General features: G+C 35.6%; 1 protein-coding gene across 4 annotated transcripts in view; it reads right to left on the reverse strand.

Moving 5' to 3' along the window:
- Gabra2 (gamma-aminobutyric acid type A receptor subunit alpha2) overlaps positions 1–19,473 on the reverse strand; it is a 140,981-nt gene that overhangs the window by 60,479 nt on the left and 61,029 nt on the right. For all 4 annotated transcript variants that reach the window (XM_052735081.1, XM_052735080.1, XM_052735079.1 and 1 more), the window contains exon 4: positions 19,127–19,194. In XM_052735081.1, coding sequence (XP_052591041.1) covers positions 19,127–19,194 — 68 coding nt within the window. The remainder of the gene's footprint in view (positions 1–19,126; positions 19,195–19,473) is intronic.

Genomic DNA, 19,473 nt, shown 5'->3' on the forward strand with positions numbered 1-19,473 from the left:
CTTTTTGTGTTGATTGTGTCTTATAAAGGTACAGAAGTACTTTACATAGTCGATATTATGCAGCATCTATGTTATATAGCAGGACAAAATATATTACTCTAAAATAAATAACATAAAGATATATAAAATATCATGTATGTATTCATAATATTGCTGTAAAAATGAACTACCTGTCCTTTTCACATTTAGGCTTTTCATACATCCATTTACTGTGTGTGTGAGACATAAAGAATAATTTCATTACTGTTCAATTAAAAATATTTGGTAATTTCCATTTTGGCTTTTCTCAGTTTTACATTGTAAATATTATGACTATATATTTGTATTTATAAATGTATTGCTTTACCATATTTATGTTTTATCATTGTTTTAGTCCTACTACAGTTGATATGAGACTAATAAGACTTTATAATGTACTAAAGATTTTAGGAGAAAGATTTGGTTGTAGAATCTAGCCATCTCTATAATCTACAATAATTCTGTCTACTTACATTTATTATTACATTAGTGTTGGGCATGTCCCCATGCTATATTGTTTTAATGGAGACATGAAGTGATGAGACTACAAGAGAAAATATAGAGAGAGTCTTTATGAGTGAATGGTGAAAACAAATAAGAGAGAATATTACAGAAAAGGAATCATAAAAGGCACACTTATATGGGTGTGTGTGCATTCAAAGTATAGAAAGAATATTTAAACTTCCAGAAGAGTTGAGAAGCACAAAAATATCAACAATGTCAAATAGTGTTAAAACATAAGGAAATCTTAGGATTAGAGAGTAGAGAAAATTCTGTAGCTTAAAAGAATAGCCATTTGTTATAGGTGCCACAATCATGAAGTAGCATGGTTTACCTCTCCTGGGCTCAGGTTGATCTTAGGTGGGTTTGCCTTTGGGGATCAGATAATCACTCACAAGACTACCATTCCATAGGAATGCAGAAGTAGCTCAGCTTAGCTTGAAGTGTTTCACCATTTCTCATCCTCCTTCAGGAATCATGGGTCAGAAAAGCTTATTCTTTCAGAACAATGACAAGAACACACACACACACACACACACACACACACACACACACACACACACACACACACGTTCAAGCTATTGCTCATGAGCTCATGAAATGTTTCCCAGCAGAAGTAAGTTACCCACTTGAGCTGGCTTACAAGTAGGGTTAGAGATGACTCTTCTCTTTGGGGGATGACTGTATAGTTAAGTGTGAAAGACACAAAAGTGTGTAAAAATCTAGGGCCAGGATTCAATCTTCATAACAGAAGATACTAACTCTTTATGTGGAAAATACTGAAAAGATGCTATTCAATGAATAATTTGAGCACATCTGAAACCTAAATGAAATTTACATTATCTAAGTCTAGAGATGCATCAAATTATAATTAGGTGTGTGCAACTTTAAGCAAAAGAATTATATTTAAATAAAAAACAATTCTGTAAGCAGAAGGAGGGTGTTCCACTTATAATGGTGGTATATGAATTGTAATAAGCATATCATTTATATGTTGTATGAAAATTAGAATTTTCATTCTTATAAAGCATCAATCTCTCTATATATTTACATATAAAGTATATATACATATATACATAAATCTATATATATAATGATTTTCATAAAGCTATATATAAATCTTTATATAAAGATTCATATAAAGCTTTGCCAAACATAAAGCACAGTGTATCTTATGTAAGACAAAACTGACAGTCTTCCTGTACCAATTAACATATTCTGATTGTGTTTATAAGTTCATCCATAGAGAATATAACTGAGAATTGTTGAGTAGTGTGCTTCCTTTCAGTGGACTGTGAGAGTGCCAAGTTAGATGAGTTTTGATTAAACTTACTTGAATTAAGTGGGAAAATGCTCTTAAAAAACTAAAATTATGACACAGTAAAATGAAATATTAATAAATTGCATAGAACAAGTAGAAAATAGAAATATATGCCATTCTGTGCCTTCACTGAACACATAAAATGATAAACTATCTCTAAAACTTGTAAGTGTATATTTCTAATAGTTATTCAAAATATAGCTAAGCTTACTTTTAAACACTATTTAATGAAAAAAAAAACAAAACAAAACCATTGCCAGTAGCAAGTCATTTTAAAGTCTAAGCATCTGGAATGCGAAGACAAACATCTAAAATTGGTGGATAGGTGTTACAAATGCGCATCACAATTCAGGAGCCAGCAGCCACTGTTGAGAGTGCACAACAAAAGCATGGTTCAGAAGAAAGGAAACAAAAAGGACATACATATTTTTAGCACACCTACAACTGAAATAAAAGAGAAATTTAATTAATGGTTGAGTAATGATGCAGAACTGAAGGTCCGTACAGCTCAGGATTTAGGGGGGAATCCTTAGTGAAAAAAAAAAAAAAAAAACAAAACTTAATCCTTTTTTTAGATGTGATAATAAATAAAGCAAATAAATATCCTCTTTCTAAGCTTTTTATGGGTAGAACCCAAACAAATATGCTGTCTACATGCGATATTTTTAAAAACACTAAAATTCTCCATTTACATAGCAAACTTCTTTAGTGTTATTTCCATAATTTGTCCTGCAAACAAGGAAATCACTCTCTTCTGCACAGCCTGCTACATAAACACAATTTCAAGGACACATTATCTTAGCAAAAATAGCATATTCTTTAGTGTTGAATTGCATTAAATATAAGTCAATGCTCATAGCCAATTTCTGAAAAATTATATCTACTCACTAAAATATAACCAAATTGTAGGACTTATCCCTGAACGATTTCTCATTTACTTGAAACTAGTAAGTGTATTTAAAAGTACTAAATTTATTTAATTATTCCACTTCTTTTGCTAATAAGGCTAGCTTCTGCTGAGTAAATTCCAATCATTGTTATTTCTCCTACAATCAAGGAAAATGTGATTTATGAGGGAGATATATAATAACTGAAAATAAACCTGAAATAAACAAGAATATTTAGCCTCAGACTCATGAGTTTGTATTTGAAGGGAGTTAACCAACAGACTTAAAGTATTAATATCACAAACATCTCAAAAGGTAGGGCATTTAAGATCAACAGAATATCAATAAAACCAATTGGTATAAGATTGTAAAGTCTTGTACACAAATATATTCAATCAAACAGAAACTCGAAAAACAACACAGCTATTTTAACAATGTGGAGATGAAGTAATTGGACTTTCCCTTTGCAGTTAATGGTCAGGAAATTTAAATAATTAATGGAAGAGTGATACAGTAGAGTTATATTCTTACAGTTTGTTATTAAAGCATACCTAACAAAAATATTCAAAAATCACTTATCGTTATATTGCAGGGATAGCAAATCATCCTGAAATAATTTATGTCATTTAAAATTTGTAATTATTTTATTAAATATTCAAATTATCTCTATCACTTGATGAGAAATGTTTCAGCATCAAAATTCAAATTCCTAAAATTCTGAATTGCAATTCAAACCCTATACTTCCAAATATTATGATATTTTCATTATATCATATATACCCATACCCTTTTGCATCAGGATATTACAGTGAAATACCCCCTTTTCATAGACCAATAAGGGGACAATGGTCACAGATATGGAAAATTAATGGATTATGGGAAGTTACAAGAATCATTATTGAGACTTGAGTGTTACTGTCTCTGAATAGACTGTCTCTTTCATATTTTCTGCTTCTCAGTGTTGGGGAAACTGGAAATCCTGGTTCACAAAAATGAAATGGGTCCTTCTCTTCCACACAACATAAAAGTGAACTCAAAAGAGATGTCAGATCTGAACATAAAACCTGAAATTGCCAAGTTTCTAGAAAAATGAAACAACTGTTGGAGAGTGGTCTTCTTCGGGATTTCCTTTATTATCAAATATTTAAGAATGTGTGTACTAAATAGCTAAGTAACAAAAGCAAAACTAACCAAGGGAAACTAAAAACACATTTTAAAAGTTGAAAATACAATGTATAGATTGACAGAAACATAACTCAGTAACAGAACAATACAACTTAAATAAAGGACTAAAAATCCTAAATGTTGAATTTTTTAAATAAAACATTAAAAATAGCTTACACATATATCAAAAGTGGTTTGATATCCCTCATCACAAGGAAAATGAAAATCACAAAGATATATGATTTTACTTATATAAAAAAGATTTTACTTATATAAAAAAGGGAATAAAAAAGATAACAGTTCAATGTTAGCTTAAGTATAAAGAAGAGGAGCCCATTCTTACACAGTAATGGTTAGGGTCAAATTTAGTACAGCCACGTAGAAAACAGGATTGAATCCCCCACAAAGAAACTATAAGTATCAAGAAAAAAAATATCTTCTTTGCACACCCAAAACAAACTCAATGACAAGATCAAAAGTTAAAATAGTGGTCCATAATACAAAATGTATGCTAGTAATTGCTACTTAAATTAGGTAGATCAGGGAAATTTCTGGTGAACAGATTATTTAATGTCTTTATTTCATTTGAATTTTGGGAAGTGTGATAATAATAGAACCAACCTGCCAAAATTCTTAGAATGATGAAAGGAAGTAATATATGGAAAAGTCTCTGGGAAAGAGTTGGATATCGGGGAAGGCATACTGGCACAGATCACCTTTAAGGTGTTATCCCTTCTTTCAAAACAGAGAAAAACTGTAGACCGAAAAGCAAAAGCAGCAACAAATGGCCAAGGGTTGGGGCTGGCTCCATAGATGCCGTAACAAAATGCTATCAGATAACCAGCCATGTATAGTTTACATTAATTTTGCAATTAAAAAAGTAAGAGAATTCCCATGAATTCCCAATATTTATATAAAAAGTGTCTATAATACAAATGGCATTGATTGTAAGGAAAAAAATCAGCCGACCGCCATTCCCACTGCTGTGGCCCTGCCCCCAGCTTGTGCAGATACCCATTAATCAGGTGCAGGCCATGCCAGTCAGAAGAACAGGTGTAGACCACAGGAATCTGAAGAACAAGTGCAGGCCACACCAGCCAGAAAAGCAGACCACACCAGCCAGAAGAACAGATAGGTAAACTCAGGCAGACTCACTGTTGGACCAGAGACCAGATCTGTCATTAGAACTTCAGATAGACTGCCTATTCATGAACTTCCTCTACTCTCTCAGAGCACCCCACCCACATACTCTCTCCAATCCCCACTCCCTTCATCATTACCATGTCCTACCCCCCCAACTCTAGTGAAGACCTACTGCTGGAACAAAGGCCAAGCTAACAGCCATAAGTCTAGCCTCCAACTTGGAAGGAAATACCTGCTGGTCCAGAAGTCAGGCAGGCTGCCAGAAATTCAGACCACAAAGACTAGAAGACCAAAGAGGGAACAAACCAAGGAATGAAACACCTATCCAACAAAGACACACTCAGAAATCAGTGACTAGACCTAATTATACCAAACCTAGATGCCTAGATGCCAGTGTAAGAACATAATCCACAACAGCCAAAGCAAATGTTAGCACGAGTCCAGCTATCCCACTACATCAAGCATGAATATTCCAGGACAGCTGAGACACAAGAAAATGAACTTAAAACCAACTTTAGGAGGATGATAGAGTCACTTAAAGAGAAAATGAATAAATCCCTTAAAGAAATGCAAGAAAACACACACACACACACACACACACACACACACACACACACACACACAAAATTGGAGGAAATTAATCCCTCAAAGAAAGCCAAAAAGACACAAACATTTGGAAGAAGTGAATAAATCCCTTAAAGGAAGCCAAGAATAAACAAACAGTAGAAGGAAACAAATAGAACTGCTCATGACCGTGGAAATAAAATAGCAATAAGGAATATGCAAACTGAGGGAATTCTAAAAATGGAAAATCTAGGTAAGCTAACAGGAACTAGAGATGGAAGTATCACCAACAGAATACAAGAGACAGAATATGAGAGAGACTTGGGCGTTGAAGATACCATAGAAGCACCAGATGCATAGGCCAATCAAAACATTAAATCTTAAAATCTCCTAACACAAAATTTCCAGGGAATCTGGGATACTATGAAAGACCAAAGCTAAGAATAATAAGAACAGAAGAAAGAAAAGAATCCCTGCACAAAGGCCAAGAAAATATTTTTAACAAAATCATAGAAGAAAATTTTCCTAACCTGTAGAAGGACATGCCTGTAAAGGCAAAAAAAGCTTACAGAACACCAAATAGATTATATCAGAAAAAAAAAATCCCCTTGTCACATTAAAAAAAAAAACACAGCAGCAACAACAACAGCAAAAAAAAAAAAACACTAAATATACAGAACAAAGAAAGAATATTAAAAGCTGCAAGGAGGAAAAAAAGCTGCAAGGAGAAAAGGCCATGTAACATACAAAGGCAGACCTATTAGAATTACACCTGACTTCTCAATGAAGACTTTAAAAGCCAGAAGGGTGTGATCAGATGTCCCACAGATGCTAAGAGACCATAGGTACCAGCAAAGACTACTACAGATCACCATAATGAAGAAAACAAGATTCTATGACAAAGTCAAATTTAAACAATATCTATCCACAAAACCAGCCCTATAGAAGTTACTAGAAGGAAACTCCAACCCAAGATGATTAATTACACTCATGAAAACACAGGCAATAAATATTCTCACACCAGCAAAACATAAAGAAGGGAAACACACACACACACACACACACACACACACACACACACACACTACCACCACTACCAACAAGAAAACAGAAATTAACAATCATTGGTCATTAATAGCTCTCAATGTCAATGTTCTCAATTCTCCAACAAAAAGACACAGGCTAACAGAATGAATACAAAACAGGATCCAACCTTCTGCTGCATACAAGAAATACACCTCAACATCAAGCCCTTCACACCTCAGAGTAAAGAATTAGAAAAAGATTTTTCAAGCAAATGGACCCAAGAAGCAAGCTGGTGTAGCCATTCTAATGGTAACAAAATGTATCTCCAACCAAAATTAATCAAAAGAAATGGGGAAGGACACCTCATACTCATCAATGGAAAAATACCATCTCAATTCTGAATATCTATGCTGCAAACACAAGTACAATCAAGTTTGTAAATGAATCGCTACTAAATCTTAAATCACACATCAAGTCTCACATTAATAGTGGGAGACTTCAATACCCTACTCTCACCAATGGTCAGGTTATCCAGACAAAAACTGAACAGAGTAATAAGGGAACTAACAGAAGTTATGCAATGAATGCACCTAACAGATATCTACAGAACATTTCACCCAAACACAAAACAATATACCTTCTTCTCAGAACCTCACAGAAATTTCTCCAAAATTGGTCACATACTCAGTCATGAAAGAAAACTGAAATAACCCCCTGCATCCTATCAGACTAACAGAGATTAAAGCTGGATTTCAACAACAGAAAAAAGAGAAGGTGTGCAAACACAAAAACTCATGGAAACTGAACATCTCTCTACTGAATGATTACTGGATCAAGACAGAAATAAAGAAGGAAATTAAAGACTTCCTAGAATTAATGAAAATGAATGCACAACATACCCAAACTGACGGGACACAATGAAAGCAGCACTAAGAGGAAAGTTCATACCACTAAATGCCTAAGTAAAGAAATTGGTGAGCTCTCACACTAGCAACTTAACAACGCATCTAAAAGCTCTAGAATGAAAAGAAGCTAACACACCCAAGGAGAGTAGACAGCAGGAAATAATCAAACTGAGTGTTGAAATCAATGAAATAGGAACAATGAGAACAATGCAAAGAATCAATGAATCAAAGAGTTGGTTCTCTGAGCAAACTAACATGATAGATAAACCCTTATCCAAACTAAGGAAAAGATATAGAGAGACTATCCAAATCAACAAAAAAAGAAAATAAAAGGAGGATATAACAATAGGCACCAAGGAAATCGAAAGAATCAAAGAATCACTAGGTCATACTGTAAAAACCTGTACTCCACAAAATTAGAAAACCTAAAAGTAATGCATAATTTTCTTTCCATAGATACCAGTCACTAAAATTAAATCCAAATCAGATAAACAATAAAACAGATCTACACCCCTTAAGGAAATAGAAGCAGTCATTAAATCTCCCACCCCCACACACAAACCACCCCCTCCAAAAAAAATCCCAGAGCCAGACAGTTTTAACTCAGAATTCTACCGTACTTTAAAAGAAGAGCTAATGCCAACACTCCTCAAATTCTTCCACAAAATAGAAACAGAAGGAACATTACTAAATTTCTTTTATGATGCCAGAGTCACCTTCATACCCAAACCACACAAAGATTCAACAAAGAAAGAGAATTACGGACCAATTTCCTTCATGAACATAGATAGAAAATGCTTAATAAAATACTTGCAGAGCCAAGAACACTTCAAAAAGTTCATCCACCATTATCAACTAGGCTTCATCCCAGAAATGCAGGGATGGCTCCACATAAGAAAATCTATCAGTGTGATCCACCATATAAATAAACTGAAAGAAAAAAAAAGATTGGGTTTATTTCATTAGATGCTTAAAAGGCCTTTTACAAAATCCAACATGCCTTCATGATAAATGTCTTGGAGAAATTAAGGTTACAAGGAACACACATAAACATAATAAAGGCAATTTACATCAAGCCTAAAATTAGTAACAAGACAGACTGACCACTCTCTCCATATCTATTCAACATAGTCATTGACATTCTAGCTGGAGCAGTAAGACAACTAACAGAGATCAAGGGGATACAAATTGAAAGGAGGAAGTAAAAGTATCTCTATTCACAAATGATATAATAGTATACATAAGCGATCCTAGAAATTCTACCAGGGAACCCCTACAGCTGATAAACACCTTCAATGAAGTGGCTACAAAATTAACTCAAAAATATCAGTAGTCCTCCTATGACAAACAGGCTGAGAAAGAAATCAGAGAAATAACACCTTCCATAATAGCTACAAAAAAATACCTCAGGGTAACTCTAATAAAGCAAGTAGAAGACTTGTATAGCAATAATTTCAAATCTTATATCAGAAGATATCAGAAGATGAAAAGGTCTCCAGGTTGATGATTCTATAGGATTAATATAGTAAAAATAGCCATCTTACCAAAAGAAATCTACAGATTCAGTGCAACCCCCATCAAAACTCCAATACAATTCTTTAAAGACCTTGAAAGAACAATACTCAACTTTTTATGGAAAAGCAAAAACCCAGGACAGCTAAAACAATCCTGTACAATAAAAGAACTTACAGACATATCACTATCCCTATTTTAAGCTGTACTACAGAGCTATAGTAATAAAAAACACAGAGTATTAGAATAAAAACGGACAAGTTGTTAAATAGAACATAATCAAAGACTCAGAAGTAAACCCACACATCTATGGACACCTGATTTTTGATAATGAAGCCAGAAATAAACAATGGAAAAAAGAAAGCATCTTCAATATTTGGTGCTGGTCTAACTAGATGTGAGCACATAAAAGACTACAAATAGATCTATATCTATCACTCTGCACAAAACTCAAGTCTAATTGGATCAAAGACCTCAGCACACATCTTGATACACTGAATCTGATAGAAGATAAAAAGAAGAGTATCCTTGAATGCATTGGCACAGGAGATGAGCTCCTGAACAGAATACTGATAGCACAGCCACTAGCATAAACAATTAATAAATGAGACCCCATGAAGCTAGCAAGCTTCTGTAAGAAGAGGACAGAGCTAACAGGACAAAATGGCAATGCACAGAATGGCAAAAGATTTTCACCAACTCCACATCCAACAGAGGTCTAATACTCAAAATATATAAAGAACTCAAGAAAACAGACATTTAAAAAAATTAATCCATTTAAAGATGGTATAAAAATCTAAACAGAATTCTCAACAGGACTCTCCGATGGCCACTTAAAGAAATGTTCAACATCATTAGGCATCAATGAAATGCAAATCAAAAGGACTTTGAGATTTCATCCCATACCTGTCAGAAAGGCTAAGATGAAAAACAAGGGACAGCGCATGCTGGCAAGGATGTGGAGCAAGGTGAACACTCCTCCATTGCTAGTGGGAGTGCAAACTAGTACAGCCGCTTGTGAATCAATAGAACAGTTTCTTAGAAAGTCAGGAATCAATCTACCCCAAGACCCACTGCTGGGTGTATACCTAAAGGATGCTCCATCCTTCCTCAAAAGCATTTGCTCAACTATTTTAGTAGCAGCTTTATTCACAATAGCCAGTAATTGGAAACTAACGTCCCTCAACTGAAGAATGGATAAACAAAATGTAGCACATTTACATTTACACAGTGGAGTATAACAGAGCTATTAGAAAAATGACATCAGGAAATTTGCAGGTAAACAAGTGGAACTAGAAAAAAAAACATCCTGAGTGGGGTATGCTAGATCCAGAAAGACAAACCTTGTATGTACTCACTCATAAGTGAATATGAGCTGTGAAGTAAGGCATAAGCATGCTTCAATCCACAGTCCCAGAGAAGCTAAGTAGAAGGAGGGCTCAAGGGGAGACCCATGGATCTACCAGGGAAGAGAAAATAGAATAGGTTTTGGTGATGAACTGGGTGCAGGTGGGGATGTGAACCAGAGGAATCTGGTAAGGGAAAGTGATGGAGGGAGAGAGTACTGGGAGAGACACTGGAATTGCAGGGCATTTGGACAGTGAGGTAGAAACCTGTTGTAATGGAAACTCCATGGAATCTACAAAAGCAATCCTAGCAAAGACTCTAGTAATGGGAGATATGGAGCCTGGACTGGTTATCATCTCTAACCAGGCAAGCTTTCCATTGGAAGGACTTGGATACCAACCCAACCACAAAACTTTTGAACTATAATTTGTCCTGCCTGTAAGATGTGTTTTGGTAAAAGTGGCACAGAATTTGTGGGAGTGGATAACCAACGACTGGCCCAACTTAAGACCAATGCTGAAAGAGGGAGCCCCTATCTGACACTGCATAGAGAGTCGGTAACCAGAGATTGAATAGCCTAGAAATGTAGGATAGAACCAAACATGACTGGCCAAAAAAAAAAAAAAAAAGTCAATGATATGATTCCTAATGGTATTCTGCTGTACTCATAGACTGGAGCCTAGCATAATTGTCATCAGGGAGGCTTTATCCAGTAAGTGCTCAGAGCAGATGCAGCCAAAAATGAGGAGGAGCTCAAGGAATCATGCTGAAGAAGGGGAGGGAGTATTGTAGGAGCCAGGGGTGTCAAGGATAGCACAAGAACACAGCTCTGGGGCTCACTTAGCTACAGCAGCTTTCCTAGCCAGACTATGAGAACTTTCCTAGCCCCGCTCTCCTGAATATTCGCAGCTCTAGTGGTAGTGAACTTAAAATTTCACTATCAGTTTGTGCTAAAGGATTATTCAGTCTTCAACTAGAGGACTTTTTGCCCTCCTCAGCTAAACTTCCTTTCCTATAAACCATTGAGAATTCTAGATGTTTTCTCCATAATCCCTCCACTACTGTGTTCATTTATAACTATTTTGATAAAACCATTATCATGCTCTTTTAAAATTAGTTAGTTTTAGCACCCTCCCTCATTTTACTGTGATTAATTTGAGGGCAGATCCTTGTTCTATTTACATACCTCTTGTCCCAAGTTTGTCAGGGGCACATTATCTGCTTATTAATTCTATCAAATTATATAAACACAACTATGCCAAGACAATGATCTTTACATTCCAGCATACAAAGTCACCCACACTCATACCATACACACATCACACACACACACGCACACACACACACACAAGTAAGGAAACTACAAAGTGAAGTACAAGGAAAGATTTACTATTTGAAAGACAGCAAAAAAAAAGCACTAGAGAAAATTAAATTTGAGTGTAGCCTTGACTACATTTAAAAAAAAAAATCCAGTTGGCAATGCAGTAGATCAGTATAACAAGTATGGGAGGAATTATGTACAAGGGCAGCAAGCTGTTAGTGATAATGGTATGCTCGGAGAACAGTGAGAAGTTCAATGCCATCTTTAAAAATAAAAGCCTCACTGAGAGGTATAATGCCTTATAACGGCTGCCCTCTGCAGCACCTCCTTCTCAGCCATGCTGCTTAAAAACCTTGCCTCCACTCTTTCTCCACTTCCTCACTTCCCACATGCCTCCGCCCACTGCAATCTGGCTGCTTTTGCTACCATCAGCAAACACCTCCTGGTTCTTAATCTAATGACATATTTAAGCAATTTTTCCCTCAGCTTTGCCATAGGAAAGGAGAGAGATTTCATCTCACTACTTTTGCAGTACAGTCCTCTACGGATATTCTTTAAGCCACACATCTTCTTCTTCTTGTTGCTACCGTTGGAATCCCGCCGTGGGATCTGAGATCATCTCATGTCTGCCAGGCTATCTGTAAGGTATGCCCTGGAAAATGGATGGGTGTTGACAGCAATGGCTAAGATTATTCTTCTTAATCTACACATTCAATTTCTGGATTACTTGCCTAAACAGAAAGACACCTCCAGACTTGCAGTCTAGGAACCAAGCATCCAGTCTCCAAATTTCTATTCACTTATTTGTGTTTAGAAAGGAAAGGTTTATTTTGACTCACAGCCACAGGGTAAAGCCCATAAAAACGGAAAAGTCCCTCAGAAGGAGCAGGAAGCAGCCTGCGGTACTGCATCCACTGTCAGGAAGTGGAGAGTGATGAGGACTAAATTTAAACTCCTCCTTTTCACTCAGGTTAGATTCCAGTTTTACTGTAAAGATGAACATTTTGTATTTAAATTCGTATGTGTGTCCTATGTGTCTTCGTCTCTGTGTGTTTGTGTGTCTGCCACCTGTCTACAAATTCTTGCGGAGACCAGAAGAGGGTGTCAGATCCCCGGGAGCTGGAGTTTTCTGGCATTTATGAACCTCTCAACATGAGTGCTGGGAATCAAACCCCCGAGTCTTCTGCAAGAGCAATAAGCACTCTTAATTGATGATCTATCTCTCCCGTCCATGCAAATTTTAGTTTAAAAAAATCACTCTAATTTAAGAAATCATAATTGTTTAGTTATAATTTTACAACAGAATGTGGAGGTTGAGAAATGTCACTCTGTCTCTAGGAAACCAGGACATTTAATACTGATGTTCCAAATTTACACAACTCTCCCTGCCCCCCAAAAGGTAATGGGTGGGCTCTTCACTTATTCTCTTTTCTGGAAATGTTACCTAGTTCCCAAACCTTCACTCTTATTTTTTCTTCAATGTCTGAGTCCAATAGGTCAACAAGTCATCAGATGCATACATGCATATGTTTTAAATAACTGGCATATTTCTCCTTTAGCACCCCTGTCCCAACCTGTTCCAACCCAGCTGACAGTCGCACCTTGCCTGAAAAATCTCTTTTTAGCTCATTTTTCCTTCTCCCCTCATCGGATACCTGCTATAGGATCCGAGGTCCACACAGAATCTAAGTCTACAGATGTATTATACTTTTTACCTAATACACATCACTTTTTTAGACAAACCCAGAAGACAACTAGTTAACAATCTTCAGAACATCCTAATAAGGTGTTTATCAATCACATTTTGTGAAGCGTTTTTAAACATTCTTGTATGGGGCTTGAAAATATCTGATGTGTGAAAGTAGCCTTCTGGTCTAACCTTCACATTCCAATGGCTCAATAATTAGCCTGAAACTAATTTTTAAATACAAATTTTAAAATGGGCAAGCATCATCACTTCACTTCTGATATACATCGCATGCCAAGTTCCCTAAACCAACTACATTGACAAATGACAGTGTGAGGAAGGATAACAAGGAAGTCCCATGTGAATTTTCCACTTAGACTACTAGCTTACACCTCTCTGTACTTCTGAACTATACAACATTGAATTGGCTTCTTAGATTTCTGAGATAATGTGTTTTGTATTTACAGAGAGGGAGAAAAAATATGACCCAAGTAGCTCAATGTAATTAATATGTCAAGGTCACACTTACCTGTCTGCCTAATTTGTTAGTAATACCAAGGATGAGAACAGGCAATTCTACTTAAAATTTCCAATGCTCAAGCTATAGCACTACCACTGAGCAAGGAGCAACTGCTTGAACTGTGGATCTTTTTATAGGCATGAGTGCAATATTTGTAGCTGTACTGCTACTGCAGAAAAACATACATACGCAATGAAATGTTCACAAATACAAAAGAAGACATTTCTATGTCTTTTATAGAAAGGACATATTTCTTTATATGCAAACACATGGGGGTGGGTCAGGTGTGGGAGAAATTAGAGTAGTGTGCATACCTACTGAAAACTTTGCCCATTGTTAGCTACCAGGACTTTTTAAAGCTTAATTACCTTCTTACTCATTAATTTTTTTAATACTGAAATTAAAGATTTTTAACTTAACTGCAGACACTGTAATTAGAATCATTAACTATAATTCAAATGCACAACTCTCTCTGGACAATTACGCTTGTTAATGAGGTTTTGATAGCCAAGTGTGAACATGTGTCTATATGTCCATGTACATATGTATTATGTGTATTCGTGCATTGTTTTTTATTTGGTCCTTAGTTCTTGTGCTATGCTGCTATTTCCTATCAAGCTAATGTCAGAACAAATCTACATCACTTACCTGAACAAGAGAACTTAAGGGCTTCGTTTTTGCTACAGATTATGTAGCTCACTGAAAGAATTGCAGTTACACTACTAAAGGGAAAGTAAAATGTCTTCCTTATTTGTTCTTATTAACAAATTGCTTCTAGGAGACATGAACCATATGCCCCCATATCCTCATTTACTTGTAGGTAATAAAATGTGTGTTATTCCTTCCCTTTTGGGGCATGTCTGTTTAGATTACCTCGTCTTCACTAAACAAAAGTCTAAACTTGCCATCATTATTTTTATAACTTACCTGCAAAATAAGTGTCAATCATAAGGAATGAAACATTTCATCTTGTCATCATGAAAGCCAAGTCATTTCTCATCACAAAGTTGATGAAGATTTTCTTTTATATTTCAATTGCTTCCTGGTTTTTAAATTATTTTTTTGAGAATTTCATGCACGAATATTTTATTGACAACATTTTCAATTTCTTTTACATCAAATTAATCTCCTCTAGCAAACTTGGAATGTGAGTTTGTATGTTAATGTGAGCTATGTTACTTCTATGTATGTTTAATATATTTATATATAGATATAGATAGCCATGGACATGTGTGTATATATATATATATATATATGTATACATATGATTTCAAAATAAATTTTCTCTAATTTCATACGTCTTCCCTAGATCTAGACAAGTATAGATCTTGTCACTCACTCTAAATAATCTTTCTATCATATTTTATTATGTGTTCCAGTGCTCCATATTTTTTGTCTCACCTACAAACCTACCCCCTTTCCATGAATTGGATTAGAAGATGGAGTATGTCAGCACTTCCCTTCTTAGCTATGTGGTATCACGTCTAGTCAGGGTAGGTATCTGGAGGGACACTCGAATGCATTTCAGGAGGAGGAAGCTTTTCTTCCTGTCCTTTAGTGATTCCTCTCAGACAAAGCTTCTAGGACTGGCATGCTGTGAGTTTTCAGTCACCAGGAAAGGTAGTCCTAGGAAACACACACCCCCTCACACATTTCTTCTTCAGCTACAGCTTTGGCTTCCTGAAGCTGATGAACATTCTTCACTAAAATCTGAGCTCACTGCCTTGGACAAGTGAACTCTTTTTTTTCACATAACATAAATGTTTTATCGGACTATGTAAGAAATTTTCTATTCATTTCACATACCAACCACAAATCCCTAAGTGTCCTCCTTCATTCCCTGGTTCAAATTGCTTCTGCTTCTGCATTCTGTTGTTTTCTCTGTCTTTGTTCTCAGGGCTACTTAGCCCTTTCAATGCCTAATAAACCTTTTAATAGTTGATAATGTTTTGTGTTTTATATTGTCCTGCTCATATTCCTAATATAGATAGTTTAAAAAAATTATGTTTGGAATTGAAACAGAATTGCATCACTTTCTGCTTCCCTCTCCTCCATCCAGCCCCTCTCATGTACTCTCTCTTCAACATCTCCCATACACCCAACATACATTTACAATAGCCTCTTTTAGTGTCCTTGGTTATTGTTGTTACATACACACACTTATACATGTACACAAATATGTTTGTGTAGGCATGTGTGTATACAAATACAAAGCCTGCTATCCATCTATTTTGTTGATAGTGTGTCTACAGTTTCAAGGCTGACCACTCAGGACTGGACAGCCAGTACCAGCACTGATCCCTGGGATCCCCACAGTCTGCAGTTCTTTGCCTGTAGTTCTTGACTGTGGGTGAGATCTCAGTAAGTTTGCCCCTTACTTTGAGTAATACACTCATTGACACTTCTATTGTGGACACTGACGATATAGCATATTGCCATTTTTGGTTTTGTGGTTAGTAATACTTCCTCCAAAGAAGTTAATTGTGACTATTAGTGAACCAAATATACAAATGAAAATACAAAGTTAGAAATCCTATGAAGAAAATGTATGAGATTCTTTGAGGATAGAAGCATTAAAGGACAGACTTTCAGGGAGTTTGTAAATGTCAATTTCATTTTTCAAAATCTTTCCATAAGTATGAACACACATATGAACACACACATACATACATACATACACACACACACACACACACACACACACACACACACACACACACAGCCTTAGGACATGTGTGCCCTCAAATGCACAAAGAAAATTAAAACAAAAACTGATATTTTCTTTAAATGTTATAAAGTATAAGTACACTCAAATCAATCTAAATTAAATGCAGTTGGAAAGATGAGCACATTTTAATATTTATTGTAACATGCAAGGATTTCACCAAATAAGAGTACATTTTAAACATACTAAATAGTTTTTTCAATAAGTGTTCTTGGGTTCTATTCACTGATGAGACCAAAGTATTTCAAGTGAAATTCAGATTCATTTAAAAATCAATCTATTCTTCATGGTTACACACTTAACAGTAAATTTTTGATTATCTCAGTGGAAGTGAAAGAGTAATAAAATATATTATCACTTCTATAAAAAAAAAAACACTTTCACAGAGTTTGCCAGAAATAATACAATTGTGCTTTCCTTTCTCTCTTACTTTCCTCCTTCCATCTTCCATCCCTCACCCACCTCTCTGGCTCACTTTAGAAACAGAGACTCACACTGCCTGGGGCCCAGAATGGCCTTGAGTTTGGGACCCTCCTGTTTCCACTTTGGAAGTACTGATAATACATGTGTACGCTACCGCACTCGCCTTTGACCCTGAGTATTTTTTCCTAAAAATCCCCAAACACAAAACATAAACTATTAGAAATTGATTATAAATATATATGTTCTTCATTTGGGAAATTTTTAGGTGAAAAATACTCCCTTCCAAAAAATCAAAACTTCCATTACAATAGGTTACTTCTTATATTCATAATACAGTGAGTGCAAGCATTGCAGAATTATTGATACCTGGTCATTCCATAGAATTTTTCTTTCTATTTAGCTAGCAGTATGACACCAAGAGAAACCATTATACACACATCATATGTATATTATGCTACTGGCTTTTCAATATACTACTTCATAAAATTTTCCCTTTCTCTGTTTTCTCTACATACAATTTAAATATTTATTTACATATCTAAAATTTGTAAACATCTACTAAAGCTAGCCTCACTAAAACAAGAAGTATTTTTAGTACAAACTCATTTTACAACCAGCCTATGAGATTTGGGTTATGTATTGCTGCTACACCGGTATGTGACATCATTTCAAGGTCCTGTCCACTTTCATTGATCTACACAACATGTCAGATTAATGTTTCAGGTCAGGAGCTCAGGCACAGTAGTTGAGCAGTACAGCTCTGAAGTCAATCCCTAGCAGTGAAGAGGAAAAAAATCAAACAATAAAAACTAAAGCAGGTAATTGATGGACAGAGGAAGTTCTACAGCATGTTTTCCTGTTGCTCCAAAATTGTCCCTGTGTCTCTCTCCTATTGTAGAAAAAGAAGCCATTCAATTGTCACTTTGAAAGAATTTGAAAGACTGCACCATTTTTGTGTCAACATCTTGCCCAAAAGTGAAGCTCTTCCCTCAGCCTCACACCCTGTCACCCTGTTCACCATTCCAGTCATAGAAGAAATTAATTGATGTAGAAGCCTCGTTCTGATAGGAGAGAAAGCAAATCATTGTAAAGGTAGTACTTCCATTCACTCCCAGAAGGCAGAGAGATCATAATAAAATGGGAAGAGTTGACAATGTAGGAGGACTGGACACAAAACCAACAATGCCATCCCTTCTGATTTTCATTCCCTGGAACTTAAAGTGTTAGAGTCTTCAGTAGAGAATGCTTGAGGACTGAAAGAGAATGTGAGCCTCCTAGTTGACAGAGAGATAGCATGAGACAAGAGAGGTCCATATAGGGGGCAGGGAATCCAGGCAGCTATCAGTTGAGAGATATGGCATAATATGACATGGCAATAATGAAAAAACATTATTTCAAGAAAATGTTCTATTACAGAGCACTGTAGTTAGCCATAGAAATGGAGGGATGATTACTAACATTTTTACACATTATTAAGAATTTATCTTACCCCACCAGTTTCCCTCCCATATATATCTCATTTAAAGAAACACAAATAGCATCAATTCAACAAAATCCAGTAATTTCAACACTGTAGTTTTCTTTGGTTTGGTTTGCATGTGCTTCTTGTGTGTGCAGACTGTACAAGGAAACCACTTTCCTCTATGACATGAGGACATCTTCATGTAATACCACTAATTGGTGAGAAGCAACTACCTATGAAACTCATCAGTCATATGGAAGTCGAGAAAATGCCTTCATTCCAGAAAATCATCACCAATAATACAATTGTTTTTACATAAATTGTAATTGAATGCAACATCACATCTAGGTAGGTACTTTAGGGGAGAAAAATAGAAGATGTATATAATGAGCTCATTTAAACATCCAAGCTGGAGATGTGTTCCACAGAAAAAAAAAGAAAAACATCCTCAAATTTTTTTCTCATGTGTCCAGACATGAAATATATAAAGAATTCTGTGACAATAATGATACATACTGACTCTAAATTACCACCAGTTTCCAATTGGTTAAGAAACATATTTGATATTTGAAAAACAATCAAACAAACAAACAAACTCACCATATCTGTATCTGAGACAGGGCCAAAACTGGTCACGTAGATGTTAGTGAAGACTTCAGTAATACTATCTAATATGAAAAGAAGAAATTGGACAAAGATTTAAATAGTGAAATCTGCAAGAGAGGAAAGAGTCTGAGCACAAGGTGTGGTAAAGAAGTGAGTGATCGTGACAGTGTCACCTCACACTTTCCAAGCAATCTTCACAACTCACAGATGTTATGCCTAGAAGTACTTATGCATTCCTCTTTAGAAGGCATGCTTGGTTAGAATTTCTTTTGAAGGGTTATATTGTTCATTATGAATAACTTCTTAAAAGCCATCTAAAGTAAATTAGTTGAACAAATTTA

The sequence above is a fragment of the Peromyscus californicus genome, unplaced genomic scaffold (genome assembly GCF_007827085.1).
Source record: "Peromyscus californicus insignis strain IS unplaced genomic scaffold, ASM782708v3 Scaffold_13__1_contigs__length_99412109, whole genome shotgun sequence".
NCBI lineage: Eukaryota > Metazoa > Chordata > Mammalia > Rodentia > Cricetidae > Peromyscus > Peromyscus californicus.